The 26,176-nt window shown below is 55.1% G+C and overlaps 8 protein-coding genes across 8 annotated transcripts; 3 read left to right on the forward strand and 5 right to left on the reverse strand.

Annotated features, from left to right (window-relative positions):
- Window positions 1-1,243: 1,243 nt before the first annotated feature.
- BDZ83DRAFT_787002 (HMG box protein) lies at window positions 1,244-3,083 on the forward strand (the record flags this gene model as incomplete). The annotated part of the gene is made up of 2 exons (XM_060515656.1): window positions 1,244-1,694; window positions 2,232-3,083. Exons 1-2 carry the CDS (start codon window positions 1,548-1,550, stop codon window positions 3,081-3,083), a joined length of 999 nt encoding a protein of 332 aa, XP_060371895.1. The 5' UTR covers window positions 1,244-1,547.
- Window positions 3,084-4,063: 980 nt separating this feature from the next.
- On the reverse strand, window positions 4,064-7,379 carry BDZ83DRAFT_596916 (urease). Its single transcript, XM_060506874.1, has 5 exons — window positions 7,288-7,379; window positions 7,092-7,178; window positions 5,833-7,019; window positions 4,878-5,769; window positions 4,064-4,794 (listed from the first exon to the last, which is right to left on the reverse strand). Exons 1-5 carry the CDS (start codon window positions 7,306-7,308, stop codon window positions 4,474-4,476), a joined length of 2,508 nt encoding a protein of 835 aa, XP_060371896.1. The 5' UTR covers window positions 7,309-7,379; the 3' UTR covers window positions 4,064-4,473.
- A 1,599-nt stretch (window positions 7,380-8,978) lies between these two features.
- On the reverse strand, window positions 8,979-11,123 carry BDZ83DRAFT_564031 (histone acetyltransferase subunit 3; the record flags this gene model as incomplete). Its single annotated transcript, XM_060503600.1, has 2 exons — window positions 8,979-10,486; window positions 10,655-11,123. 2 exons carry the CDS (start codon window positions 11,121-11,123, stop codon window positions 8,979-8,981), a joined length of 1,977 nt encoding a protein of 658 aa, XP_060371897.1.
- Window positions 11,124-13,907: 2,784 nt separating this feature from the next.
- Window positions 13,908-17,055, forward strand: BDZ83DRAFT_596926 (uncharacterized protein). Its single transcript, XM_060506875.1, has 3 exons — window positions 13,908-14,609; window positions 14,666-14,983; window positions 15,042-17,055. The coding sequence occupies exons 1-3, from the start codon at window positions 14,229-14,231 to the stop codon at window positions 16,860-16,862; spliced, it is 2,520 nt and encodes an 839-aa protein (XP_060371898.1). The 5' UTR covers window positions 13,908-14,228; the 3' UTR covers window positions 16,863-17,055.
- A 602-nt stretch (window positions 17,056-17,657) lies between these two features.
- BDZ83DRAFT_645813 (CybS protein) lies at window positions 17,658-18,320 on the reverse strand (the record flags this gene model as incomplete). Its single annotated transcript, XM_060509888.1, has 3 exons — window positions 17,658-18,010; window positions 18,081-18,098; window positions 18,164-18,320. The coding sequence occupies 3 exons, from the start codon at window positions 18,318-18,320 to the stop codon at window positions 17,658-17,660; spliced, it is 528 nt and encodes a 175-aa protein (XP_060371899.1).
- Window positions 18,321-18,630: 310 nt separating this feature from the next.
- BDZ83DRAFT_687187 (tRNA synthetase class I) lies at window positions 18,631-21,006 on the forward strand. The gene is made up of 3 exons (XM_060511277.1): window positions 18,631-19,067; window positions 19,137-19,577; window positions 19,644-21,006. Exons 1-3 carry the CDS (start codon window positions 18,826-18,828, stop codon window positions 20,866-20,868), a joined length of 1,908 nt encoding a protein of 635 aa, XP_060371900.1. The 5' UTR covers window positions 18,631-18,825; the 3' UTR covers window positions 20,869-21,006.
- On the reverse strand, window positions 21,007-22,697 carry BDZ83DRAFT_596932 (nitrogen permease regulator 2). Its single transcript, XM_060506876.1, has 3 exons — window positions 22,489-22,697; window positions 21,888-22,376; window positions 21,007-21,795 (listed from the first exon to the last, which is right to left on the reverse strand). The coding sequence occupies exons 1-3, from the start codon at window positions 22,529-22,531 to the stop codon at window positions 21,029-21,031; spliced, it is 1,299 nt and encodes a 432-aa protein (XP_060371901.1). The 5' UTR covers window positions 22,532-22,697; the 3' UTR covers window positions 21,007-21,028.
- Window positions 22,698-22,736: 39 nt separating this feature from the next.
- BDZ83DRAFT_6842 (uncharacterized protein) lies at window positions 22,737-24,667 on the reverse strand. Its single transcript, XM_060511237.1, has 2 exons — window positions 24,112-24,667; window positions 22,737-24,050 (listed from the first exon to the last, which is right to left on the reverse strand). The coding sequence occupies exons 1-2, from the start codon at window positions 24,544-24,546 to the stop codon at window positions 23,103-23,105; spliced, it is 1,383 nt and encodes a 460-aa protein (XP_060371902.1). The 5' UTR covers window positions 24,547-24,667; the 3' UTR covers window positions 22,737-23,102.
- Between the last annotated feature and the right edge of the window lie 1,509 nt (window positions 24,668-26,176).

A 26,176-nucleotide genomic window follows, 5' to 3' on the forward strand; every position in this document is an offset into this window, starting at 1 on the left:
ATGCCGAGAGGGGAGTTGATGGCCAGCGATACCTTTTTGTAGGTACCTTTTTTTCGGTGAGGCAAGGTAACCTAAGGGAATGAGGAGTGGAATGGCGGGACGCAGAGGAAAAGTTTGTAGACCGTACCTACTGCGTAAAGGTAAGGTAGGTAGGTAGGTATGGATGACATGTGGCCTCTCTTGTGTGCTCAAATAGTCACACTGTCATGCCTCTTTTCTTGGTGGCAGATGCTGAGTGGGCTGGCGCTGTATCATCTCTTTGCGCGAAAGTGGTCGCCTATTTTGCTTCATTGCCCTGGCGGAGTGGATTAAAGTGTCCCGTCGGCCGTCATTCGCAGTGGAAAACGCTGAAAGCCCTGAGCTGCCCTGGGAGTTTACGAATGGAAGTCTGGTGGAGGCAATGTGCTTACCACATTTGTGCACAAAAGGATGATGCCGAGGTGGCATAACCTTTCCAGCTGGCTTGGCCAGAAGCGCTGATGTGGGCGAGACTGATCGGGCCAGGCTGGAGGGACTTTTTCGTTTTCCATTACTGATTAGCAGCGCTGAGGTGGATGCATCCCCTTGGGTGTTGCAGGGGTACCGGGCACTTTTTTTTTATTTATTCTTTTACGCGTCGCATGATGTGATTGAGGGAAGGTGCCAAAGGTACCTAGGTGAGCTGCTGAGGTAGGTACCTTACCTCAAGGCTCAGAGGCTCAGAGGCTCAGAGGATATTCAATATTGGCGCAGAGAGAGTGTGGGCATATGAGAACCAAGGTTTGCATTAGGTGGCACCAGTGTAGATATGGAACCTAAGCTAAGGTACGCACCTCAGTACCTTGGGAGACGGCAGACGTGGAGACTTTGTACCTCCCGCCCGAGAGGCACGCGGGAGGGCAGTTGTGGTTAACGGTTTACCTGTCTGGCGGCACGGGCAACCTCTGAAGCGACATCACCGCCAACAAGGTGGAAGACCGGGAAAGAGGGGGAATAAACGTGCAAGCTGTGGGCTGAATCGCCTGCTGCTACTGCTGCTGCTGGGGCCTTGGGGGGGGAGGGGAGAAAAAGGACAGGGCAAGAGAATGGGAATACTTTGGGTGAAAGAGAGGGGGGACAGAGCAGGCCCCCCAAAACTCGCCCAGTTCGCTTTTTTTTTTTGGGGCGGGCAAGAGCGAAGTGCCTGAATATTTTTTTTTTCTCTATTCCCCTCTTCCCCTTCCCACTTGGCCCCCCCGGAAAGGTGCCAAATCACTCCCAAACCCCTCCCACCCCGTCTGCACTACATATTCGGCTCAGGCCCTCCCCCCAACCTCCCATTCCCTTCCCTCTTTTCCCCCCATTTCTTCACTTTCCCAGGCACCAAACCCCCCAAATCCCAACCGCCCTTCCCTCCCAACGTTGCGCCACTTTGCGAGTGCCAGAAAAAAAAAAAAACCTCCACCAAACACCAGCACACCTTTTCTGCTTCTCGCCATCGTCGCGTCAGAGCAGCACTTGATTTACAGCGCCCATCGGCCCTAAATCCTCTCTACCTCACCACAACCACCAAAAACACAACCATCACAATGCCTCGCCCCTCAAAGAAGGCCCTCGCCGCCACCCCCAGCGCTCCCGTCGCTGCCGTTCCTGTCGCGCCTGCTCAGCCCGTGCAGCCCCTCCAGATCCCCCAAAGACACATTGATGTCGAGGGTTTCATTCGCGTCCGCGACTCGGTAAGATATACCCTTCCCACCATCCCACCATCCCCTCAAAACCTCGATTCTACACCACTATGTTTTCTCAACTTCACTCCCCGCTTCACCACGGCCCAGCTGGCTATCCCGGGGTCGATATCGCGCCAGCTTCTTCACTGGCTTCTGCTATCCAAGCATCTGGTTGTCTTGCTATTTCTCCGACGCGTTTCTCGGCGTGAACTGTCTGTCAGCCGCGCGTGCTTGTGTGCTTGCTATCCAGAGATTCACCTGGCACCGCGAAATACAAGACGGGCACATTTGCATTTGATCAGCCAAATGTGCTCCGAGGAAATGGCACTGGGAAAACACGCTGCGTCAGAATGCTCATTTTGTTTACATGGCCCAATGTGACCCCGCGTCTACCGCGGAAGCTGTGACCCACAGAAGCTCTTCAAGCTCAGCTCAGCTCAGCTAAGCTTGGCCGCCCATTTCCCACTCCACGTTCCCTGCTACTTTACGCATCTTACTATTTGCTCAAGCGCATCTGGTCGGACAGAATGCTAACACCCATTCCAGGTTCACCAGCGCCTCATCACTATCCTGGAGTTGATCAAGAACTTCTCCGAGGACTACTACCGCCAGACCAGCCTGCTTCTCGGCGAGTCTGCACACGAGGCCATCCCGGGCATTGACCACCCTCTGAACACCTTGGAGCATGCTGCCCAGAGCATCGCTCCCCTGGCCCTTGGTCTCCAGCCCGGCGTTGCCTACCACCCTGCCCCTGTTGAGGAGAAGAAGGAGCGCAAGAAGCGCACCCACGACCCCAATGCTCCCAAGCGCCCCCTGACCCCCTACTTCCTGTACATGCAGACCGCCCGTCCCATCATTGCCAACGACCTCGGTGATGCCGCTCCCAAGGGTGCTGTTCAGGAAGAGGGCCAGCGTCGCTGGAAGGCCATGAACCTTCAGGAGAAGGCCGGCTGGAACAACGCCTACCAGTATAACCTCCGCCTCTACCAGGCTCGTGTTCACTCCTACAAGCAGGGTGGCAACCTTGAGGCCAGAAACATGGACGACGATTCCGCTCTCAAGTATGCCGAGGAGCACAACATCCAGATCAACCCTGTTGATGTTGTCCCCGATGTTGAGGATGCCATCGCCGAGCAGCTCAACCAGGCCAACACCGTCGATGCTCCTGGTGAAGAGGAAGAGGAGGAGGAAGTCCCTGCCCCCGTCAAGACCCCCAAGAAGCCCGCCTCTACCCGCAAGCGCAAGACTGCCACTCCTGCTGCTGAGCCCGAGGCCAAGGCTGCCGCCACTCCCGCGAGCCCTGACAAGAAGCGTCGCCGCACATCCACCAAGGCCGCTGACGCCACCGAGTCAGCGGAGCCTGCCAAGAAGAGCAGAGCGAAGAAGGGCAAGAACTAAGCATTGTGCTTCTTTCAACCCCTCCTCTTTTTTTCTTGTTTCTAGGTTTCTGGGTTTTTGCAAAGATGATACCTCGTTGCGCGGCGGCTCGTCGTCGATCCTTACCCCTTCACTGTCCCTATGTTGGCGCAGATATACACAGGGGTGTGAGGTTCTGGACTGGAGGAACAAAAAGGAAGGACCACATCTACTTCGGTCCTCTGTCGTTGCGTGTGCCTACTGCGCGCGCAACGCGGTGTGTATGATTTCACAAGGCGTGTGGTTTTGGGACGGTTTTTCCAACGGGTACAACACGTGTGAGAGAGAGAGAAAGGAATACAAACCCCCCCCCCCCCCCCCAAACTTGAGGCGGGCGGTTTATGGATCCAATGGGCTTTCGGTTTGGGCTGGCTTTGCTTGTTTTCCAGTTAGTCCTGTATGTATAATGACGGACATGACAGAATCAAACAATATTGATCTTCACATTGACGCTGTTTGCCTCTGATGATTGTGAAATGCATTGTGAAGCTTGGGGCGCATCTTCTCTTGAGAAAATGACTTTAGGGACCAACCTAGGTAAGGTATGCGGAAGGAAGTCGATGGAGAATAGTGTTCACCTTGGCCTACACAGGGCCAGTAAGGTGGACAGACAAGAATCGAAGAACTCAATTACGTCCCAACTGCCAAGTTGATCTATATTTGATGTTCAAATTTATTCTAGGCACCTGAGTACGCAGAAACGCTCGCACTTTGGCAGTACCTCTGAACGTAATTACCTTTTTTGCAGTATGAAGTAGCATGTACATATGTATCCCTTCGAGTTATTGATAGTAGGCTGGTAGATTTACTCCCTGTGAGCTCACGAATCGACAAGTGGGCAATCGATTCAGGTACCCATCATTCTATTTTGAATACGCTGCACATACGGTTTATACACAGCATCGAGACACGTAAATGCAACGCGTGGGTCGAATCTGTCCGTCGATCCTTTTAGGCTTTTGGGGGGGGGGGGGGGAACCCTGGAAACGAGAGGTGTTGGCATTACTCTATCAGAACGACAGCCGAGACTTTCTTAACCGCCCCTCATAACACTCTGGCACTGTACTGCGTCCTTCTACTGTTCTGGTTTTAGTAATGAAATAGAAAACGCTGTTGTTATTGCTTTTTAAAGCCTTTCATAGGGCAAGGTAGCTTCTCTCATATGTCATTAATAATAAGCGGCCCAATATCCCATCCCAACTACCCGCCCGTATGCCGCTATGCTCTGAAATGTTTCTTCCCTTCCCCCTCACTACGACGTGCCCTCTCTTCCTACTTTCATCTTCTCATCAACGCCAAACCTCTCAAACACCCATTCTGATGTCCATCCCATCAACACCAGAAAAGTCCGCCGCCGTCATCATCATCACGCTCAGTAGACGTAGAACGCCTGCGTCAAGGGAAGCGTATCAGACGGCTCGGCGGTACACACCTCGCCGTCCGCCTCGACGCTGTAGCTCTCCGGATCGACCCTCATCCGCGGCATGCTGTCGTTGAAGCGCATGTCCTTCTTGCCGACCGTGCGGCACCCCTTGACGGCCTCGACGCGCTTCCGGAGGCCGTACGACGCGATGGCCCCCGAGGCGATGGAGGCGGCCGAGACGAAGAGCACCGACGAGGCCGGCACGAGGGGCGCGAACATGGGGCGCGCGATGATGGGTTGGACTGTCGGGATAGAGGCGTTGGGGTCGCCCTGTGAGGGAATGGTCAGTTGATGCTTTTCTTCTTCTTTTTCTTGATGGGCCATAAGAGATCAAGTGAGTGAGGGAGACTTACCATTTGTGCTGACGCAATGAGACCGCTCTTGATGACCAGGTTGGGCTTCGTGCCGAACCACGCCGGGTCCCACACCACCAGGTCCGCAAGCTTGCCGACCTCGATGCTGCCCACCAGATGGCCGAACCCCTGTGCGACGGCCGGGTTGATAGTGTACTTGCTCACGTAGCGCTTGACGCGGAAGTTGTCGGCGCCCGTACCTTCGTCCTCGGGCAGGAACCCGCGCTGGACCTTGTTCTTGTGCGCCGTGTTCCAGGTGCGGAGGACGACCTCGCCGCAGCGGCCCATGGCCTGCGAGTCGGACGACATCATGCTGATGGCGCCCAGGTCGTGGAGCACGTCCTCGGCGGCGATGGTCTCGGCGCGGATGCGCGACTCAGCAAAGGCGACGTCCTCGGGAATGTTCTTGGAGAGGTGGTGGCAGACCATGAGCATATCGAGGTGCTCGTCCAGGGTGTTGCGGGTGTAGGGCCGGGTCGGGTTCGTCGACGACGGCAGGACGTTGGGGTGCTCGACGACGGATATGATATCGGGTGCGTGGCCACCACCAGCGCCCTCGGTGTGGTACGTGTGGATGGTGCGGCCGGCAAAGGCGATGATGGTGGACTCGACGAAGCCCGACTCGTTAAGCGTGTCGGTGTGGATGAGGCACTGCACGTCGAGCTCGTCGCAGACACTGAGGCACGTATCGATGGCCGCGGGCGTGGTGCCCCAGTCCTCGTGGAGCTTAAGGCCGCAGGCGCCGGCGATGACCTGGTCCCGCAGGGCCTCCGGTGCCGAGTCGTTGCCCTTACCCGTGATACCAATGTTCAGAGGCAACGTGTCGCACGCTTGAAGCATCTCGCGCATGTAGTTCTTGCCGGGCGTACATGTTGTGGCGCACGTGCCGGCACTATAGAAGGTTGGTCAGTCGACGGAACAAGCTGACTTGCTGTTCATAGGATTGCTCTCTCACCTTGGTCCTGTACCACCTCCAAGCATGGTGGTGATGCCTGACGCGACGGCCTCGTTTGCTTGTTGCGGGCAGATGAAGTGGATGTGACTGTCAACGCCGCCGGCGGTGATAATCTTGCCCTCGCCAGCGACGACATCTGTACAGCTACCGACGATCATGTTAGGCGTCACGCCGTCCATGACGTCCGGATTACCCGCCTTTCCGATAGCCACAATCATACCATCTTTAACACCAATGTCGGCCTTGTAGATGCCCGTCCAGTCAACAATGAGGGCGTTGGTGACGACCAAATCCAGAGATTCCGAATCCGGCCGGCCTGTTGCCTGGCCCATACCTTCTCTCAACGTCTTGCCGCCGCCAAACTTACACTCGTCGCCGTATACAGTGAAGTCCTTCTCCACCTTGATCCAGAGATCGGTGGTGCCGAGCCGGACCAGGTCGTCCACGGTGGGACCGAACATTGTCGCGTACGCCGCCCTCTCCATCTGGTAGACCTCGGCGAAGTTCATGATGGCCTCGGGCTCTGGTGCATGGGCGAACCCGGCCAGTTGAAGCTTCTCCACAATCTCCTTTGCGCGCCAGAGCTCGACGCCCCCTGAAGCGAGCTTGTTGCCGCCGCGGATGACCTTGTGGCCTCCAATTTCGACGAGCGTCACCGTCTTCACATCACCAGGCTCGAAACGGACCGAGGTTCCGGCGGGGATATCCAACCGGTAGCCGTACGACTTCTCACGGTCAAACTCGAGCTGCGGATTTGTCTCGATGAAGTGGTAGTGCGAGCCGACCTGGATAGGGCGGTCCCCCTTGCTCTTCACTCTGAGCCTGATGCGGTTGCGCTTCTCGTTGAGCGCGACCTTGCGCACCGCGGTGACGACGGCGCCAGGTGCCTTCTTGGGCTCGTACGCCGCGACTTCGGGCATCGAGAAGAGGTCGTTGCTGGGCACGGGGAGAAAGCTGCCGTATAAGGCGCGCGCCAGGTCACCATCGTCCGTCGCGATGGGGTTGTGGACAGTCACGAGGTAGGTCCCTGAGGGAAAGGTGCCCTCGACCTGAATCTCATGAAGGGTACTGCAGACTGTGGGGAGCACATGCCTCCTCCCCAGCATGGTGGCACCCAAGCTCATGAGATCAGCCACGGTGTGGTTGCCATCGCGGATGAGCTCTTGCAAGTTGCTGGCGATGAGTGCCTGCGGTTGAGTCGTGTTAGTGCATACGAACTCTGAGTGCAGTGATAGCACCGCAAAAGAAGGTATTCATACCGTTGCTTCAGAGTGGTTCAACTTGACGCCCCGGGCAAGCCGCCGTTGAGCCAGGGAGCCTAATTGAGAGATGAGGAGCTTATCGAGCTACAATCACGACGTGCCGCGTTAACACTGCTGTCTCTACAAAATCCTGCCAAGGCGACAGGGATGTGTAAGAGGGAAACTTCGGGCACAATGGACAAAAAGTACAAACCTCCTTGGGAACGAGATGCATCCTGGCAAGATTGTTGGTGACTCTCGGCCAGATAAAATCGTCTTCATGAGCAGTTGTAGGTGTTGGTGAGAGAAAAATTACAGATTACGGGTTTAGAAGGACTCGCTGGCGCCAAAAGGGTAGTTAGACATTACAGGTAGGTGGCCGTCTTCGATAGTGAGGAAGCGGCCGTTTGCGCCGCCCACGGGCCTGGACCGGCGGCCACCTGCGAAAAAGGTGGGATGATGATAAGGCCCGGCCGCTTGGGATACGTCCCCCCCAAATGGAGGCTTGATTGGCCCTCCACTACCCCGCACAAGGAAGGTCCCTGAATAAGTGACTGCCAAACCTTCCGCGGACCAATACAAGGCTCTTGTTTGTCTAATAGGCATTACGTCCAATTTTAGGCGATAAGCTAACCAAGAAAACTTCCATATGAACCACCTGCAGAATCGTATGTAAACTCCCATGCTGTTCCACCGGGCCGCTGCAAGTGCCGGTACAACATCGTGGGGAGGTCTGTAGTCTGTACGCCTCATCACGAGAAGTTGGTCTCGTGACTCCAGTCGTGATCAGAAATTGACCTCTCAAATTTGAGGTTCCTAATGAATCCTACATTGTTTGGTGAGGACAAAATTGGATTGAATGCTACAACTTAGTACGCAAACGCATACCGCCACTCATCTCTAGGGACGGTTTCCAATATACGGTACTATGACAAGTCAGCAACTGTTCAGATCTTCGTAAACTCCCACACTACCTTAGCTAGACATTCCATACGTACCCAAATCTTCGCAGCTTGAAGAAAGATGAAACTCGTAAAAACCGCTGCCTCAGCAAGCTCGTTCCTCCTCCCGAGCAGTCTACAGGCCAACGCGCAGGACAGAGCCCACACAAAGAATTGCGCCCATCTCACGAAAATGAAGCCCTCGACGCGGCGCGTGTGAGAAGGTGCCCATTGCGAGAAGAAGCCGAGGTGGGGCAGGATGCCAAGAAGATTTGTCTGTATGTCGTAACCTCGCTCTGCAATGGCGACGTGAACAGAGGCGCTTTCGAGACCGGTGAGGAGGGCACCGTAGCTCGGGTGGTCTATATCGAGAGATCTTGCGAGTATCCATTGTGTGATGTTGAGCAGTGGCGGTATAGATGCGAGCAGGCTCAAATGCGCCGGATGACTATGCCCGAACTGTCAAGCGCGACACGCTGGAGATCAGATATTACATCTTGGTTGGTGAGAATCGTGTCTATCTAGTCTGCCTCCGACGTTTCGGAGAAAGCGAGGACTGGGTAAGCTTATCCCGCCTCGCCTTAGAGTAACGTTGTCTGCCAACTTATGAGACTTCAAGAAAGGCATCTAGGTACCCGGAGAAACCTAGTTGCTGTGATCCGGTTGATGGCGATTGTGGCCTAACAAGACCAGGGGAAATGTTGGTATCTCAGTTTCTTCATTAATACAACCAAGTATTGATCTGGCTACAAGCTAGCCTCATCAACTCCAGAGCGAGACCTCATCGCATCCAGTCCTCTATGTTGTTCCTAACGCCGTCCACCGAGTCCAGTCCAAAGGCTGACTGACACTCCAAAGTTTTACCTCCCAAAACCGAGAACCCAGAATACCAAAACATGTAACAGTGCTATTCATGACATATTGACAATCATCCCATTTTCCTCAGCCGGGTGAGCTGAACACCTTACTCCTCCTCGACCTCTTCGTCCCACTGCGACTTCTCTCTCTTCATCAGATCAGCCATGACAGGAGCTTTGAAGATGGAGGATTCGGGATCCGAGCCACGCGGCACCTTGCCAAGGCTCTCGTCGTCGAATACAGATCCAATGGTATCGATCCAGCGCTTCCGGCGCTCCATCAGGGTCTTCGTCATGTCGCCGATGCCCGGTCTTGCCATGCCAGCCGCACCGCCAACCGCGTGGCTGCCGCCTCCAGCACCGCCAGGTCTCTTGTTCTTCTTGCTCTTGCCCATTGTACGGGTTCGCTTGAGATAGGCAGCCTGCACTTGTGTGTCGAGATCCTCCAGAATGGTCTGGTATTCTTGATGCGCCATGCGCTCCTTGACGAGCTCTGTGAGTCGAGACTTGCGAGCGCCGTTGATGAGCATTTGCTCCCGAAGGCGGCCTTGCAGCAATCGCAGCCGTGCTGCCACCTCGTCGTCGAATGCGCCATCGTACTCTGTCTCGAAGTTACCTTCCTGGGGAAGAAAGCCAATGTGCTTCAATTCCTGCTTGATCCGTTCGTCGACCTGGGTATACTCCAGCTTTGGATGCGAAGCCTTCTTCCATGCCTCGGAGTTCGACTCGGGCATGAAAGATGCAGGCGGCACAGTCGGCGGGGCCTTATCATCGACGAAGCTCTGCTGTGTATCTCCATTTTCTCCGTTGACGCTGCCGCCATTCATGACAGTATCTCCATTCGTGACGCCGTTGGGTGCTTTCTCTTCGTCCGCCTGGGGTCGGTTCTCGGGTCGCATCGCTTGCATCAACCGCGACAACAAGGGGCCGACAGAGAGTTTATCGGTCTCGGCAACCTCATCGTCCATGTTGTCAATTGTGCCGCGAGCCTGGTTGGGCGCCAAGTGTTCGCGCGCACCTTGAGGTTTATCGAGTGCCATGGCACCATCCTCCTCTTGCCAGATCTCAGTGTAGTGCTTCTTGCCTCTCTTAGGCATGTGGAAAGGCGTAACGCGATCACCGCGCTCTCGAAGAAAGCCAAGGTCTTCTTCAGCAAAAGGTCGGAAGTAGGGTTCCATGTACGTCGAGAAGGTCGAAAAGCTGATCTGGTTCGTGGGCTTGGCACTACTAAAGTCCTTGTCGGGAGGATCGCCAGCAATGAGATCCGCCAGATCAGTCTTAGGAAAGACGGCGACAGAGAATATCTCCTTCAATTCATCCTCTGGCATACCTGGGTGTGTCGAGCGAATTTCGTAGACGGTCGGGTCGGGGAAGGTGGAAGGATCGTCGCCAAAGGTGTGCGCAGCGGGTTGGGCCTTTTTGGGTGGCGCGCCCTCGTCTTCCGAACTCTCCTCCTCCTCCTCTTCCTCCTCTTCGGCCTCTTCTTTTTTCTTCTTCTTCTCGTCGACTTCCATTGCTGATGGTGTTGCAGGCGCGACGGGTGACAGGGAAGAACTGGCCGAGTCGCGCGAAAGCTTTCGTGGTTTAGTGGATTCCCTAAGCGGGGATGATCGCTCTGTGGTAGCAGGCGAGGTCAGTACTCGAATTTAAATACGAGGAATCCAGGTTAGTCGCGCGGTGACGAGGTGAGCTTTCGGTGAGCAACCTACGCCCCACGAACAAACCAAGAAAAAGCGTGAAAGAGCACTAGACCGCACAGGGCCAAAGAAGGGTAGTGACCTACCGACTCCCCCTTCCTGGGGTGGTGCCAGGGTATCGGCCGCCTTTCTCTTCTTCTTGTTGGTCTTGCCCGTCTTCTTGCCGTCCCCCTCGGCCTTCGCGGCGGGTTCAGCAGACTCGTCGACGTCGACGTATTGCTTGCGCGTGCTGGCTAATATGCGCATACCCCTATCGCAGAAATTGCTGCGTCGGTCGATGGTTTCCTGCAGGCGCTGCAAGCGGGCAATCATGCCATCAAGACTCTTGGAGTCAGGCATGACGGCATTGGAGGCGCCTTGGTCTACGAGGTCATCGTAGTTGAGATTACGGAACTGCTCGACACGTAGCTCGAGATATTCGGTGTCGACAGCTTCGATAGGGGGCAAGCTGGCGGAGGGCACGACGGAGCTCGGGGTCGTGTTGCGGCTGCGCTGTCGCATAGCACCGGGCCCGGCTTTCTTGCCGGTGCCCTTTTGGCTCGCAGCAGGCGGCATCGCGGGCAGCCTGTGATGGGCGCTCGCAGGTTTGGGATGGCTTTTGATGATGTCGGATCTTGCGCGTCGTCCTTGTCGAGGGTTGAGATGGATCTGATATGTCAAAGTGAAGGTTGGGCCTTTGATGTCAAGTGTCAACTGAATGGCGCTCGAGATCGCGCCGCCCTGTATCGGTAAGGTACGCCTAACCTGCTTACTGGATTGGTCACCGGTCGCGGAAGTATGGGTCGAATCGCCCGAGCTCGCCTGTTGCACGCACCCTGGGGTTAGCCGCGGAAGTCTGGGGGAAGGTACATGTGGAAAGTGCTCCGTCAGCGCCAAAATGGGAAGTGCCTCTGTGAACCGGGTACCTTACCTAAGGAAAGCACCAGGACCAGGTAAGCTTTAGTGACTTGACTCCATCAACTGCCATCTCACGAAACCGGCATCTTGCATCCCATCAAAAGGATCAAGATCTAGATACCCTCTTCCTTAGGTTAATAAAGTATTGGTCTACGGCCATGACGTGACTCCTCGTCTTGCCATCTATGTGAGGTAGGTTGAATTCTCTCTTAACAGTATTATCTTAGTCACCGTTACTCCCGGAGCTTGTAGTGAAATGCTATACTCTCTCATAACACCAGAACACATAAACAAATGATCACAGGTAGGCAACAATGCTGATATCATACTATGCCGTCATCGACCACCAAAATCAAAGGAAGTGGCTAGAGCGGTGATTTGATTACGATGGAACGTGAGATAAGCTTGAGAAAAGCGTGAATACGAGGGCAAACACGGCCAGGTTTACAGGAAAGAAGGCTCCTGCACACGGACATGGTTCCCTATCTAAGAAGTTTGACGATCTCGATGGGTAGGATGATCAACCAAATGGGAGAACTATGTTTGCCTTGCTTACTTGCATATGGTCCATTTATCAATCAGGACTACCTAATCTACCTTGAGGCAAGTTTATCAATGAAGGTAGTCTGTTCGAAGAGACGGCGTCTCTCAGATCTTACTTTCTCTAATAATGCAGCCCGTGGACAAACCTGGTGAAGGACTCCAATTTTGCCGAGAAGTTCATCCTCGTTCGTCCTTCAAACGTCTTCTCATGGAAGTAAAACTGGATCTAAATTCGTTCTCGTTCTATGTCTCGGGCCATGGTTATGACGCTCCATGGTCTTGCAAGCAGACTACCCCGAAAAGCACCACTTCTAGGTGTGATAGACCCCGTTCACCAAAGTACGATAAGTACATCTAGGTATGCGTACGTCATAAAGTCTCCTAAGCCAGTAAGTCTAGATTCGGATCCTTTGATAACCGAATTAACACCACCGTGACCTTCTGTACGTGTTCTAATGCTGCTAGATGAGATCCTATTGTTCCCAAGAAGCGAAAGTGCATTGAGTATACTGTGCGATACAGACCTATATGGCGATTTAGACAGTGCATCTCACCAGGCCTGGGAAAAGCAAAAGAGCAGCCCCAACTTCACAGTTCTCTCTCACTTCCAAGGGCAAAAGTTGTACATTGGTAATTGCTGATGCTTATTCAATCTATCTGCCAAGAAAAATCATCAAAGCTTCTCATTACACTTTTGGCTTATTTGGTCACGAATGTCAACATCGGAAGTACTGCCACGGGCGGTATTATTTCGGCCAGAGACCTCCCCATGGGCCGACAATGACCCGGGTTACGAGCGACGGAGCAGACGGAATTGAGGCCCATGGCAGGGTTGCTACACATCAGTATGAGGAACATCAAGCGCTTCTCGCGAGTGCAAAAACAAGCCAACAATGGCCGGCGTGGCTACGCGTTCGTAGATGGCTTAAGGAAAACCGGCTATCACGTCTGGTTGAGTCGGTAGTGCCCAAGGGCGGAACTCAAACTCCTCTCTCAATACCCTTTGGATGATTATCAAAGTAGCATGAATCTCCACAAGAGATTAGGGATTCTCGCGGGATGAGGATGTCTATGAGCCCCTGAGGGGTGGTCGATGGAGCCATGTGCTCTGGGGCGCTTCTCTCATTGGCATCGCATGGTACTCACCCAACCCCAGACAATCTGTGGTCTGCACATACCGACACACTACGTTCTGATTTATGCATGAGAACAAGTAGTTTCCTAGTTTGGTTCGAACGGACGATCTGTCGTGCATCGATTGAGTGGCTTCGGAGCCAGTCTGGAAAGCTAGCATTCATTCGCACGAGCCTTGTTCACTGAAATCATCCACATTGTGATACTCACAGAGTAATCACTCGCTTAACTTGATTCCAGAAATTCGTCATGAACATGAACCTCCTCGAACTTTGAACAGAGTCGAAATGACATCTAATTAGCTGACTTCTCAAGTAATTGGCTTCTAGGTGTCATGTCCGCTGATGAGAACACTAAAGCCTTCGTCACAGGCAATGAATGCATGGGAGTTCAAGGTAAAGGCGATGTCATTGTCCCCACGCATTACCGACCCAATACCCCATGGGAACGGAAGCAAAAGGACTGATATGTCTCGCAACCTCCCGTGCCATTAAACTAACAGAGGATTGGCGCAGGCGTGTTGGCTCTGGCGAATTCCATTCTATGAGCACAAGAGGCTGATGTCCAGATGGTTTGCCCATGTGCTCTGGCCATTGGTCGACACGACTTGGCCCACAGGCGCTGGCATGGACAACCCGTGTTTTACCTCACCCACGCGGCCGCGCTAGGAGCTCGACAACGAGCTGGCGGGGTTGGCTCAATTGAGAAGCTCATGGTGGGGTTCTCCCTCTTTCAGGGTCCTAGGCCTCAACCACGATCTTCTCCTGAACACTGCGGTTATGGTATCAGCGTTTCGTTGCACGCTTTGAGAACAACTCACGTAGATGCTACCTCAATCTCCAGCATATTGTCTAACGCTATCTAATGTACATCGTACAAGATGTCCGGCCGAGCGACCATCGGAATATAACGCAGCTGTTTTGTGTAGAAGTCTATATAGCGCTGCTGTCCTTTTTCTAAGCGGAAGATGCTGCCTATTGCTCTCCTTCTTCAACGTATACGGTTTCTTCAACAATTCAATTTGCCAAGAGTCTCCAAACAGCTTCAACGCATCCTTCACTTAGCCCCGAGCAATGAGAGAATACCATGGCTTCTCTTGGTGGTAACATTTTGCCCCTCGACCTTGATCTCAAGACTACCTTTGCTGGACTAAGTGCAGTAGCCCTCAGCGGCTTGCTCTTTTCCAAGCTTCTTTCAAAGAATGATGCGGAAAGCCTGGAGGCACCCGGGCTCTTCAAGTCTTTCCTGCTCTTCTTTTACTCCTGCTTCATCAAGCCGCACAATGGCGACAAGAAGGGCAACCAGCAGGATGCCCTAGAGAGCTTCTACAACAAGCAAGCCGGCGCATATGATGCTACCAGGAAGGTCCTCCTGCAAGGCAGAGAGGACATGCTTGCGCTCGTTGCAGCACAGCTGAAGGCCAAAGGCCCCAAAAAGGGCAACAAGGCTAAGCGAGTATGGGTTGATGTAAGTCGTCTGAGCATCCACACCACGTCTTTCGACGCTCGACTGACAATGAATAGGTTGGTGGAGGAACAGGATGGAACATTGAGGCTATGTCTAGCTTTGTCAATGTGCCCGAATTCTTCACAAGCGTCTACCTCGTGGACTTCTCCCCGTCTCTATGCGAGGTCGCCCGACAGCGCTTCAAACGCCTTGGCTGGAACAATGTTAAGGTTGTTTGTGAGGACGCGAGGAAGTTCCGACTGGAAGATTATGAAAATGATCTCCCAAGTAATCGCGTCCCTCCTCGCTCACCTGTCCTAAGCTACTTCTCTCAGAAGCGTGCTGAGCACGGCGGTGCGGATCTCATCACCATGTCTTACAGCTTGTCTATGATCGTTAGTTATCCAAAGAAGTCTCCTTTGAAATCACTATAACTGACCATCTACCCAACAGCCCGACTACTACTCCGTTATCGAATCTCTTACATCGCTTCTGTCTCCAGATGGCGTCATGGGAGTAATTGACTTCTACGTCCAGTCCAAGACCGACTTCTCCTTCCGCAACTTCACTGGTGGACTGGTTGGGCGTCACGTCAACTGGTTCTTTAGGACCTTTTGGCGCGCTTGGTTCGACCTTGACCGCGTTGGCCTCGAGGCTAGCCGCCGCGACTATCTCGAGTACAAGTTTGGCAGTGTCCTGAACATCAACACTCGTAACTACAGTCTCGGCCACATTCCATACTACATCTGGGTTGGATGCCACAAGAAGCCCTTTTCTGCTACCAGTCTGCCGCATGAGATCATCGAGAAGATCGATGCCCTTGCTACAGAATCACCATACCTGTTGCCTGCGAACGCGGGCGATGCTCTCACCCGCGCCATTGATCGATCAGCCCCCGAGATTCGTTCCAAGGCTTTCATGGCAGCCATCCAAAACCTGTCCGCGAGCCTACCGCTGCCTTCTTTCTTCTACCAGAACCACCACTGGCGCATCTACTACGACGATCAGCTTCAGAAACACACTCAGTTCAACGACGAGTACATCTACGCGTTTACATGGGAAGACTCGAGAGTGGACGAGCACCTTCTGAAGCTCGGCTCTGACGACGTGGTCCTGGCAATCACCAGCGCCGGCGACAACATCCTCTCCTACGCAATGCAGAGCCCTGCCAGAATCCACGCTGTCGACTTGAACCCTACCCAGAACCATCTCCTCGAGCTCAAGGTTGCCTCTTATACTGCTCTTCCCTACGAGGACTTCTGGAAGCTGTTCGGTGAGGGAAAGCACCCGGACTTCCGCTCGCTGCTCCTGAACAAGCTCTCCCCCCACCTCTCCAGCCGCGCATTCCAGTACTGGCTCAACAATGTCCACGTCTTCACCAACACAAAGGGCTATGGTCTCTACGACACTGGCGGCTCCCGCCACGCCATCCGCGTCTTCCGCTGGATCTCACGCGTATTCGGCTGCCGCGCCGCCGTCAAGGAGCTTCTGTCTACCAAGACTCTCAACGAGCAGCGCGAGGTCTGGCGCACCAAGATCCGCCCCGCCCTGCTGTCCAAGCTCGTCTGCAAGCTCGTCGTCAGCCAGGAGAGCTTCCTCTGGGCGGCCCTCGGCGTCCCCAAGAACCAGCTAGCCATGATCGAAAACGACCACGCTGAGAGCGAGGCCGTCAAGGGACCCTCACCGACCGCCCGCAAGGTCCGCTCTCACGCCATCTGGCGCTACATGGTCGACACCCTGGACCCCGTGGCCGAGCAGACGCACATCGCCGCCAACAACCCGTATTACCACGTCTGCATGACGGGCGACTTCACGAGGCGGTGCCACCCAGACTACCTCTCGGAAAAGGCCCACGCCAAGCTCTCGCGCCCCAACGCTTTTGACGGCCTGCGCATCCACACGGACGAGATTGACGAGGTCATCAACCGCATCACCCCCGGCACGCTGACCGTCGCCGTCATCATGGACAGCATGGACTGGTTCGACCCCGGCGCCCCGGCAGCGGCGGCGCAGATCACCAAGCTCAACCGTGCCCTGAAGATGGGCGGCCGGGTGCTGCTTCGCTCATCGGCGCTGAGCCCTTGGTACGTCAAGGTCTTTGAGGCCCACGGCTTCTCGCCAAAGAGGGTCGGAGCTCGTACGGACGGAGCCTGCATTGATCGCGTCAACATGTATGCGTCGTGCTGGATCAACACCAAGGTTGAGAACCTTCCACCTCCGACCCCTGAGATGGATCATATGGGAGGTTCTGAAATCACAAGTTTCTCCCTTTGAGTGTAGGAGAATTGTGCTTCGGGAAGAAATGTGATCGAGACAAAAACGAGGATTGATGAGTAGGCTGGGTGGCGTAAGTACGGCCGTGTATTGTGCGGCTGCTGGATGGAAAGTATTGGTTCGAGACATGTGATCCGAATATGATTTAGCGTATGATTAATTTCTTGAAAATGATAATTATTGAAATACTTCAACGTTGACCAAGTGCATGTTTGATCCGAGTTTGGTGATTTCAACATTGAACTTGTTTCTCAGGGACTTTTCGCGACGATATATGAAAGTTCCACCTCGATACGATATTAGACTCCTAAAGATTTCGCTGAGACATGCAAAATCTGCACAAGAAACCTTGATCTCTAGCAGGTGGTCATTGCGATTACTTGTTCAGTCCATTTTCTCCGTTGATTGCTTCCACCCTTACCCACCGCATGGCAATGATTTGATCTGCCTGAGATCGAACGCCTCATCTGTCTCGGATAAACATTTAAGCTCTGTCGTCCTAAAGCCCACTCACATTTAGTTCACTTGCAGAATTGCCGCACCAGCTTCGTTGACAAAGAATACAATTTTGCCTAGACTGGTGATTATACACTGGCCGTCCCAATTCTAAACCCTGGCGCCCCCCAATCACATACAGTAAGCCGACTTCAGCGCCATTTCTCTGGTACTGGTATCCTAGCATGACGTCTCCGCCTCCCCTGTCGCATCCTCAATCGGATATTATTCCCAGATGACCAGCCTTTTATTTGCTGTCAAACAGGACAAAAAGACACCTCTCTCCCGTCTCCCCCCAAATTAAGCCTTCCACAGACGCGCGACAGCCTCGGTGACACCGACGTCACTGGTCTCGAACTCGTACAGGCCCAGGCCGACCAGTGCAGTGACGACGTTGAGACCCCACATGGTCGCCTTGCGCGACTTGGGGTAGTGCTTGGTGGGGACGTAGTCGATGATGATGTTCTGGAAGCCGGTGTGGGAGTGGATGAGGATCATGGCGCAGAGGACGGCGTCGGTCGTCGGGTTCAGGGAGCCGGCGGCGAAGGGGGCGATGGTGATGGGGACGAGGCCGGCAGCAAGGATACGGTCGAAGCTCCAGTGGTAGGAGCCGTGGGCGGGACTCGGGGGAGGGACGGGGGCAGGGTCGTTCACTAGAGGTTATCACGGGTTAGGATGTCTTGCGTTTTTTCGAAGTTTTGACTTTCACGTGGGGTTTCGTACCTCCACCCTGAATGACCTCTGCAGTGATAGGTTAGCCATGCTTCAATTGTAAATGTATAACATGCAAGGTGATTGCGACGTACGAGGACCGACAGGCAACAGATCCCTCTTGGCGGTTGTGTGGAAGGCGGCGACTCTTGACGAGTTCTTGACGAAGGCGGAACGGATCGGGGTGACCTGGGCCATACGGGCCGCCGTGGCGGTTTGCCGGAGAAGAGTAGGTCGCACAATCGATGCCATGGTGATCGCTGGTAGTTCACGGGCGGTTCAATTGGTATTCGCAGGTGGAGGGAGGCGGGATGTCGTTGTTTGGAGGCTTGGGAGTTGAGAAGGAGTGCTAGGCTCAGAGTGCCGGAATCGATGATGTCCACTTAGCCGAGGGTAGGCACAGGTTCCGGATCTCGAAGACGGGCGTCTGACATTGGAAGGGTTGTGATTGGCTGATGAGACCCCGATGGCTCCACGTGATTTCTGTCGACGAAGAAAGTCGGCATGAGCCGGCCATCGGGCCAACGTACATGCGCGACGAGTCTTATCGGCGATGCGATAAGGGAAATTTTTGGAGCTCGGAGTGGGATCAGTTGCGCGACAGCTCTGGCTGGCCTGTGTCAGTCATTCTAGTAGCTGGCAGGGTTGGTTTTCAACATCCTCAGACTCCCGTCCAGTGCTGAAGTTTCCCTTGCCGCTCTTTTTTCAATGCATTCATAAATATCGACATTGTAATCAACATCACACCTTATTCATCATGTCGTCGACATTGGTGGCTCGCCTCCCCGAATTACGGCGCAACATTTGCGTTCGATGCGCCGCACTTCCAGTAGCCCATTTCAGACAAAATCAAGCGAGATGGGTATCACAAAAGGTCGTGGAGAAGCGCAAGACAGGAGAGGAGGAGTGGGCAAGACGCGCTACGGCGATTGAGCAGGGGGAGATTCAAAATATTTGGGATGTGTTTGAGGAGCGAGGTTACGTCAAGGACGTCGCAGGGTGAGTCGAGATGCCCCCCCTTTTGCTGTCGCTGCTCGAGATCATGTTGCTGAACTGAACAAAATCAAGGCGCACACCACAGGTCAAAGAACTTTTGCGGACCAAACGAATAGGCGCATACGTCGGCGTCGATCCCACGGCGGCGTCTCTCCATGTTGGCCACTTGCTCCCATTTATGCCCCTTTTCTGGATGTACCTCAACGGTTACACCGCAGTGTCGCTTGTCGGAGGCGCGACGGGCAGGATAGGCGACCCGACGGACCGATTGAAGACGCGCGAGGTCATGGCGAACAGCGAGGTCTCGATGAACATTACAAAGATCCACTACCAGCTGAAGAAGATTTGGGCAAACGTGGAAGCTCTGGGGCGGAAGTACGGCCACGAGGCGGACTGGGCGGCCAAGAGGCATCTCGTGAACAACAACATGTGGTGGCAGAGTTTGCCATTGTACGATGTTATGAAGAGACTGGGCCGCTTCATGCGGATAGGGCCCATGCTCGGCCGCGATACGTGAGTTTTCACATGGGAGAAGTCCCCCCACCCCTTTTTCGACAGAGTTGCTGACCCCCTGTCTAGAGTCAAGAACAAGATGGAAAAGGGCGACGGCATGTCCCTCGCAGAATTCACCTACCCCTTGATGCAAGGATGGGACTTTTGGCACCTGTACTCTAAGCTCGGCGTCCAGATGCAAATTGGAGGCTCAGATCAGTTCGGAAACATCGTTACGGGCATCGAGGCCGTTAAGACGATCCGCGCGTCCGAGGAGAACCCCAATATGCGCATGCCCGAGACCTGGCGAGACGATCCTATTGGCTTTACGGTACCTCTTCTCACAGACAGCGCGGGCGCGAAGTTTGGTAAGAGCGCCGGCAACGCCGTCTGGCTCGACCCCTTTATGACGAGCGCCTTTGACCTCTACGGCTACTTCGCCAGGCGGTCCGACACCGAGGTTGAGAGGCTCCTCAAGCTCTTCACCTTCCTGCCCACCGCCAACATCGAGAAGCTCATGGTCGACCACGCAAAGAACCCGCCCGCGCGCGTCGCGCAGCACACCCTCGCCTTCGAGGTCCTCTCGCTCGTCCACGGCGCCGACGTCGCCATCAGGGAGCAGCAGCAACACCAGTTTATGTACAGCAAGGGATCCGGCACCCAATTCGCCGGCGCCTCACCCGAGACGGCGGGACAGGACAACACCGTGGCCCCCTACAAGGCCGTGGAAGGCCACCCGACGACCCTCAACAACGCGCCCAAGATGGACATGCAGCTCCCCGAAAACCTCATATACAACCAAGGCATCGCCCGCATCCTCTACGCCGCAGGTCTCGCCACTTCCGTCAGCGAGGGCCACCGCATCGCCCGCGCCCAGGGCGCCTACGTCGCCGCCGCGCCCGGCAAGGACATGCGCGGTCTCGTCCCGGGAAACCTCGACTGGACACCCGTCAAGCTCTGGTACCCGCAGGACGTGCCCAAGTTCCTCATTGACGGCCGTGTGCTCATCATTCGCAAGGGCAAGCACAACGTCCGCATCATCGAAGTCGTCAGCGACAAGGAGTGGCAGGACAGCGGCAAGGCGTACCCGGGCGAACCCTTCAAGGGCAAGACGCGCGTGCTGATGCAGCAGCTCAAGGAGCTCGCCGCGGCCGAGGGCCGTAAGCTGTCGCGTCGCGAGCTGGAGCAGATGGTCAAGGAGAAGCTGGCCGCCGAGGAGGAGGAGGTCACCGTTGCGAATAACCCGGACATCAAGTTCCCCAAGAAGAGCGAGCGGCAGCAAGCGTTCGAGGAGGGCAAGTCGCGTGAGTAAAGGGGAGGCTGTCACGGTCCTCGTCTCTGAAATGTTTTGATGTATCACACCCGATACCATGTGCAAATATCTGTACAATGACCTGTACACTACCAAAAACTTAGAACAATGTAAAACCACCATGCTCATGACAACATCTTCGCTTCCCAAAGAAACACTCTCAACGATAAAACACAGTCAAATCCCCGCTCGGCACCGGCAAAGCCTTGAGCTTCTCCATAATCTCCCCATCCGTAAGGTTCTTCTCCGTAATAATCTGATCAAACGAGTGACACCCGTCCGTATACACCTGCAGCGCGTCCCCTCCCCCGCCGCCAGCCCTAGGCCGCGCCTGGCCCGTCGCCAAGCCCGCGAGGTACTGCTTAGACACGACGTACTTGTGCACGCGGTACAAGCACCCCTTGATGACGCCAAACTGCACCAGCCGCCTGACGTCCACGTACCGCAGCACGTCGAACCCGGCCTCCTGGTGTGCGCGCAGCCACTCCATCACGCTCTTCCCGACACAGAAGCTCGTCATGAGCTTGATGAGCATGAAGTTGCTCACGCGCTGCCGGGCGTGGATGCACACGTACGCCGCGCACTCGTCCACGATCCCATCCCTGTCCGCGACGAAGTCGTGGATTCCTGGGCGGGGCGCGTAGCAGCTGCCGAAGAAGAACATGTCGAGCAGCAGGACGGTGTCGTAGTAGAGCAGGTGGCGCAGGGCGAGCGTGGCGAGGTCGAGCGAGACGTCAGCGAGCCAGGCGATGCGGCGGACGTCGTTTACGCCGTCAATGTGCGCGACGACTTTTTGCATCGTTAGGTCCCAGGTCTGGTCGACGATTTCAGCAAACTTCATCTTGGCGACGGGGACGTGCCAGCCGCGGACCTGGGGCGGGCTGGCGTGGTGCGGGAAGAGCTTCATATTGATGGTGTTTGCGTCGTCTTTTTGGGCCATCCGCGGTCAGTGTTGTTTTTGGTCTCAAGATATTGGCCATGTGCAGAACGGGGGAGGGAGAAAAAGGGATGTGACTTACCAACTGGAATCATGCACTCGCCATAGTTATTCAAATCCTCCTTGACAATCTCCAACAAACTCTCAATCGGCCTCCTCTCCCTCATTCCAGCCGCTCCTGCTCCCCCTCCCCCTCCACCGCTTCCCTCCTGGCTCAAGTACTCATTCTGCTTCTCCATCTCCTTGAACGTGACCGCCAACCGCCGCACAACGGGCTCATACTGCGCCAAGTCCGCGTCGGCGTCCAGCACCAGCCCAAAGTTGAAGATGAACTCGTTGCGCTGGTACTTTTGGTGCGGGATCAGCACGGGGAACCCCAACACCGCGTACTTGCCCTCCGGGTCCTGCACCGTCATGTACCGGTTGAAAAAGGCCTTGCGCGGCACAATGTACTCTTGCATCACCTCCCAGTCGATGAGCGGCGGCTTCATAGCGGCCGGCGACGTGCCGGCGCTGGGGGACGAAGGCGTGGTGATGCAGCCCGGCGGCGACTGGGCCACGATGTGTGGACCTAAATCGTAGTGGTTAGTTTGAGTGAGGTGTGGTCGAGTGAGGCCCCTTCCGCGCGCCTGAAATGAGCGAGCGCATCGTGGCCTCTTGCAAAAACAAAAGAGAATACATACCCTCCTTGGGAAAGAACCTAGCATAGAAGATTCCTTGAATCATTTTCGCTACATCTTATCCTTATCCGAACACGTTGTTGTGGAAGAAGGCTGATAGACTCAAGCCATGAACCACGGTTTGAGGTTGGTAGTGAGTCGAGTTTCTTGGCCTGTAGACGCTACGGCGCCGCGATTTCTGGGCCGGTACATCTCAGTCACCCGGGGCCGATCTAAGCCGTATCGCGCCGGAGCTTGAGAACGACCATCCAATCAAGCCACCACTTTCAAATCATGCGCGAAACAAGATGCTTGCTTGACCTGAACAAATATCATTGGCCATATTAATGAACGCTCTCTAGGGTTCTAACTCCTTGATAACAAGGCTTCACATGGTCTTTCGTCACGAGAGAATCCGAGAAATTGGGTTGTGAGCTTTCATAAACATCATGCCTGGTTAATTTCCATATCGCCTCGGAAACTGCCAGAACCAAAGTGCGTGACAACTAGGTATGGTATGTACTCTCCTCCGTATCCTGTTCACAGGCCATTAAGTCATGCGTCCTCTTGAGACGCTTCCTGCTACTACTCTACTCTCTCTCCCTCTGCCTCCCCGGTCATGCATCTCAAGTCATTAATCAACCACTCAGAAGATGCTCAATAGCGCCTTGCACGCTGCCACCGCTGCGACGAAGGGCAGCTACATTCCTATCAAAGTCAAAAAAGCCCATATCGTTGAGCTGGCGCAGTTGCTCGGCATAACGCTCCTCAGGAGGACGGTTGTCCGGGGGAGCCGGAGAGCCTCCACCAGCACCACCGCCTGCACCGAGACCCCACATGCTCATCATCTGCTGCATCATCTCTGGGTTGATCTGACCAAAGGGAGAGGCGCCCAAGGGGTTTGCGGGTGCCTGGCCTTGGCCTTGACTCTGAGCTTGGCCCTGAGCTGCGTAAGGAGGGGGAGCAAACAGGGCAGCAAAGGGGTTGGCCGGGGGTGGACTCGATGTAGCGTTTGCGCCCTGTCCACCCGCTGCGGTGCCTGTCGTTCCAGTAGCTCCGGCACCAGCTGTAGTCTGGGCATTATCGCCAGTCGCCGCACCCGCACCAGGAGCTGCACCTTGAGCACCGGGTTGCTGAGGCGCAAACGGACTGCCAGGGCCAAAGAGCGCACTGAGATCACCAAGTCCCTCCATGCCCATTCCACCAGCGCCGCCGCCGAAGCCTGGAAAACCCGCGGGGAAGCCGAATGGGTTGGGGGGCTGACCCGTGTTGCCGCCGGCAGCCGCAGCTTCCGCTGGAGTCGTGTCGGTGGCGCCAGGCGCAGGGAAGGCAGCGTTGCCGCCTCCGCCGGCCATGTTGCGCTGCATTCTCATGACATTGCGAAGCATGTCTGGGTTGGTCATCATCTGGCGCATGAATGGCGACTGGATGATCTCTCGTGCGTTGGGGACATTGCGCAGGTGTGGGTTGCTCTGAATCATGTAGTTGATGAAGTCGGGGTTGTCGAGGGCAGCGTTCATGGTCTGGAGCATGGAGGGATCGGAGAGCATCTGGGCCAACTGGTCGTCGGATGGCGGGGCACCCATCTGGAAACGTAAGATTAGTTTATGCCACGCAAGACTCGCCGCGACACTCTAGGAAACTTACTCCTCCGTCAGCTCCAAATGTCTCGCGACTGGGCAGGTTGATGTGTCCGGCGTATCTGGCTCCGGTCAGGCCAGCGAGAATGTTGTTCGCAGTGCCTGCAGCCATGTTAGAAGGCACGGCGGGCGCGGCAGGCGTGGAGGCTGAAGCTGCGGGCTGGGGGGCTGGGTTGCTGGCTGCGCTTTTGACCATGTGAATGGTGTTGTTGGGCTTGATCTTGTAGGTGGCGAGTGTGTCGTCGTTCTTCATTACGCGACCAGAGTAGATAAGACGCTGGCGCTCGACGGGAACGTTCTCGAAATCTTCGCCGGCCAATTTGGTCTTGAGGTCGAGTACAGAGGCAGATTCAGACATGGTGATAGTATGGTTGCTATCCTGGCCCGTCTTCACCTTGAAGGTGACCTGGGCATCGGCGGTGCCCTCTGCGTTGTCGGCCATGACCTCGTGTGTTGCGGGTGCGGGTGCGTGGGCGCGATCGGTGGAGGTGCTTGGTAGTCAGGCAATGTCTGGATGTGTACCTAGTATATGACGACGACTTGGTCTCTGGAAGGCCTGAGAATGGCTCGGAGGGGTGGAGGAGAGGCAAAGGCGTGAGATGTCGGAGGGAAAGAAAGAAGTTGTTGGGAGTATGTGGACAAGACGACCGAATGCGAGGCCAAGCTGGGGCAAGGTGGAAGTCAGTTAGGCAGGTGGAATAAGGTAGGTGGCCGGAGGGGAGCTGCGCAGGATTGGGTGTTTGTGTCGTTGGTGACGGTAGGTGGGCTCCAATGATGGCGTCGGGGAGGGGCAACAGCCAGCAACCAGCAGCAGCAGCACTGAGTTGGAGGCGATGAGGTACCCAGAAGCAAGCATGGGCCAGTTCTACGAGGTGCGGCGGAACGGATCCAATACCTTCCTTACGCAATGGAGCGGGAGAGTAAGATAACTACGGTTAGCGCTGGGCCGTGCCCACTGAAGGTGCTGTCGCTGTGCGGCGTCGATACTTTAGGTGGTGACTCGTGGTCCTGGCAGCCTGGGCTCACCTCAAGGATGGCAGTCCGTCCCATTAGCAGGTACCTCCCGAACGGAACAGGTCGAATTAGGCACCTTTTGCCGCAGCGCGCTAACGCCGGTGGGAGCGGAAGGTGCAACATACCTACAGGGGGTTCTCAGCTAATGGAAGGTCACTTTTGACAGCGCCGTCAAAGTCGACGTCTCTGCTGCTGGCGTGTTGCCTTCCATTTGACGCAAGACGATCAGAAGGAACTACATTGGCACTCTACTATCTCTGACATCTAGGGCAGAGGAATGATTCTATTGGGGAAGAGATCAATGCTCGCCCGCGATGATTGACCAAGCCGCATTGCCAGTATCACCTGTATTGAATTCCACGTCCCTCAATTCCCACGCGGAAAGCGACCGGCCACCCTGGACGACCCCAACTTAAAAGTAGCCTCAGGTCGCACAGTCACCTCTTCCATTGTCATCCATCGACTTCTACCTCTGATTCACGATGGCGATACAACTCGGCATCAAATAGCGCGAGAGCAATGCGGCCTCCATCCACAAGGGGTTGGAGCTGGGATACCTACCCTCTTGAAGGGAAAGTTTTGTGGTCAATTTTGGAAGTGTGCCTACCCTCGAGTAAAGGAGCAGCCTCATTCAATCGAACGTTCACAAATGTGAAGTCGTCGATGACAACTCAGGTAGTCCATGGGTACGGAGTGTGGACAGCGCAGATACAGATACGACCTCGATCAGATGCGCAGAGAATAAGCAACTACCTAGGTATTTCAAGCAGTTCATCAACTAGGGCCATCGACACGCCACAGTTGTAGCGAACATGACGACAATAGCTGATGCCATTGGGTTGCATCCCTCTGATTACCAAAGAACCTCTAATCTGCATCTCGGAGTAGGTACTTAGATCTTGGACTCTAATGTAGGCGCTTGGGCCATGTCTCTCTGCTGCTCACCGAGCCTCCTCCACATCCCCGGAATTCGCACACCGAAAAGGCCCCAAATTCAGCCAACGAGGGGCCGCAGACGTTGCCTCGGCTCCCCCCTCCTCGGCGTCTCCATGACCCCC

This window comes from Colletotrichum acutatum (assembly GCF_030867785.1).
Source record: "Colletotrichum acutatum strain CBS 112980 chromosome Unknown BDZ83scaffold_1, whole genome shotgun sequence".
NCBI lineage: Eukaryota > Fungi > Ascomycota > Sordariomycetes > Glomerellales > Glomerellaceae > Colletotrichum > Colletotrichum acutatum.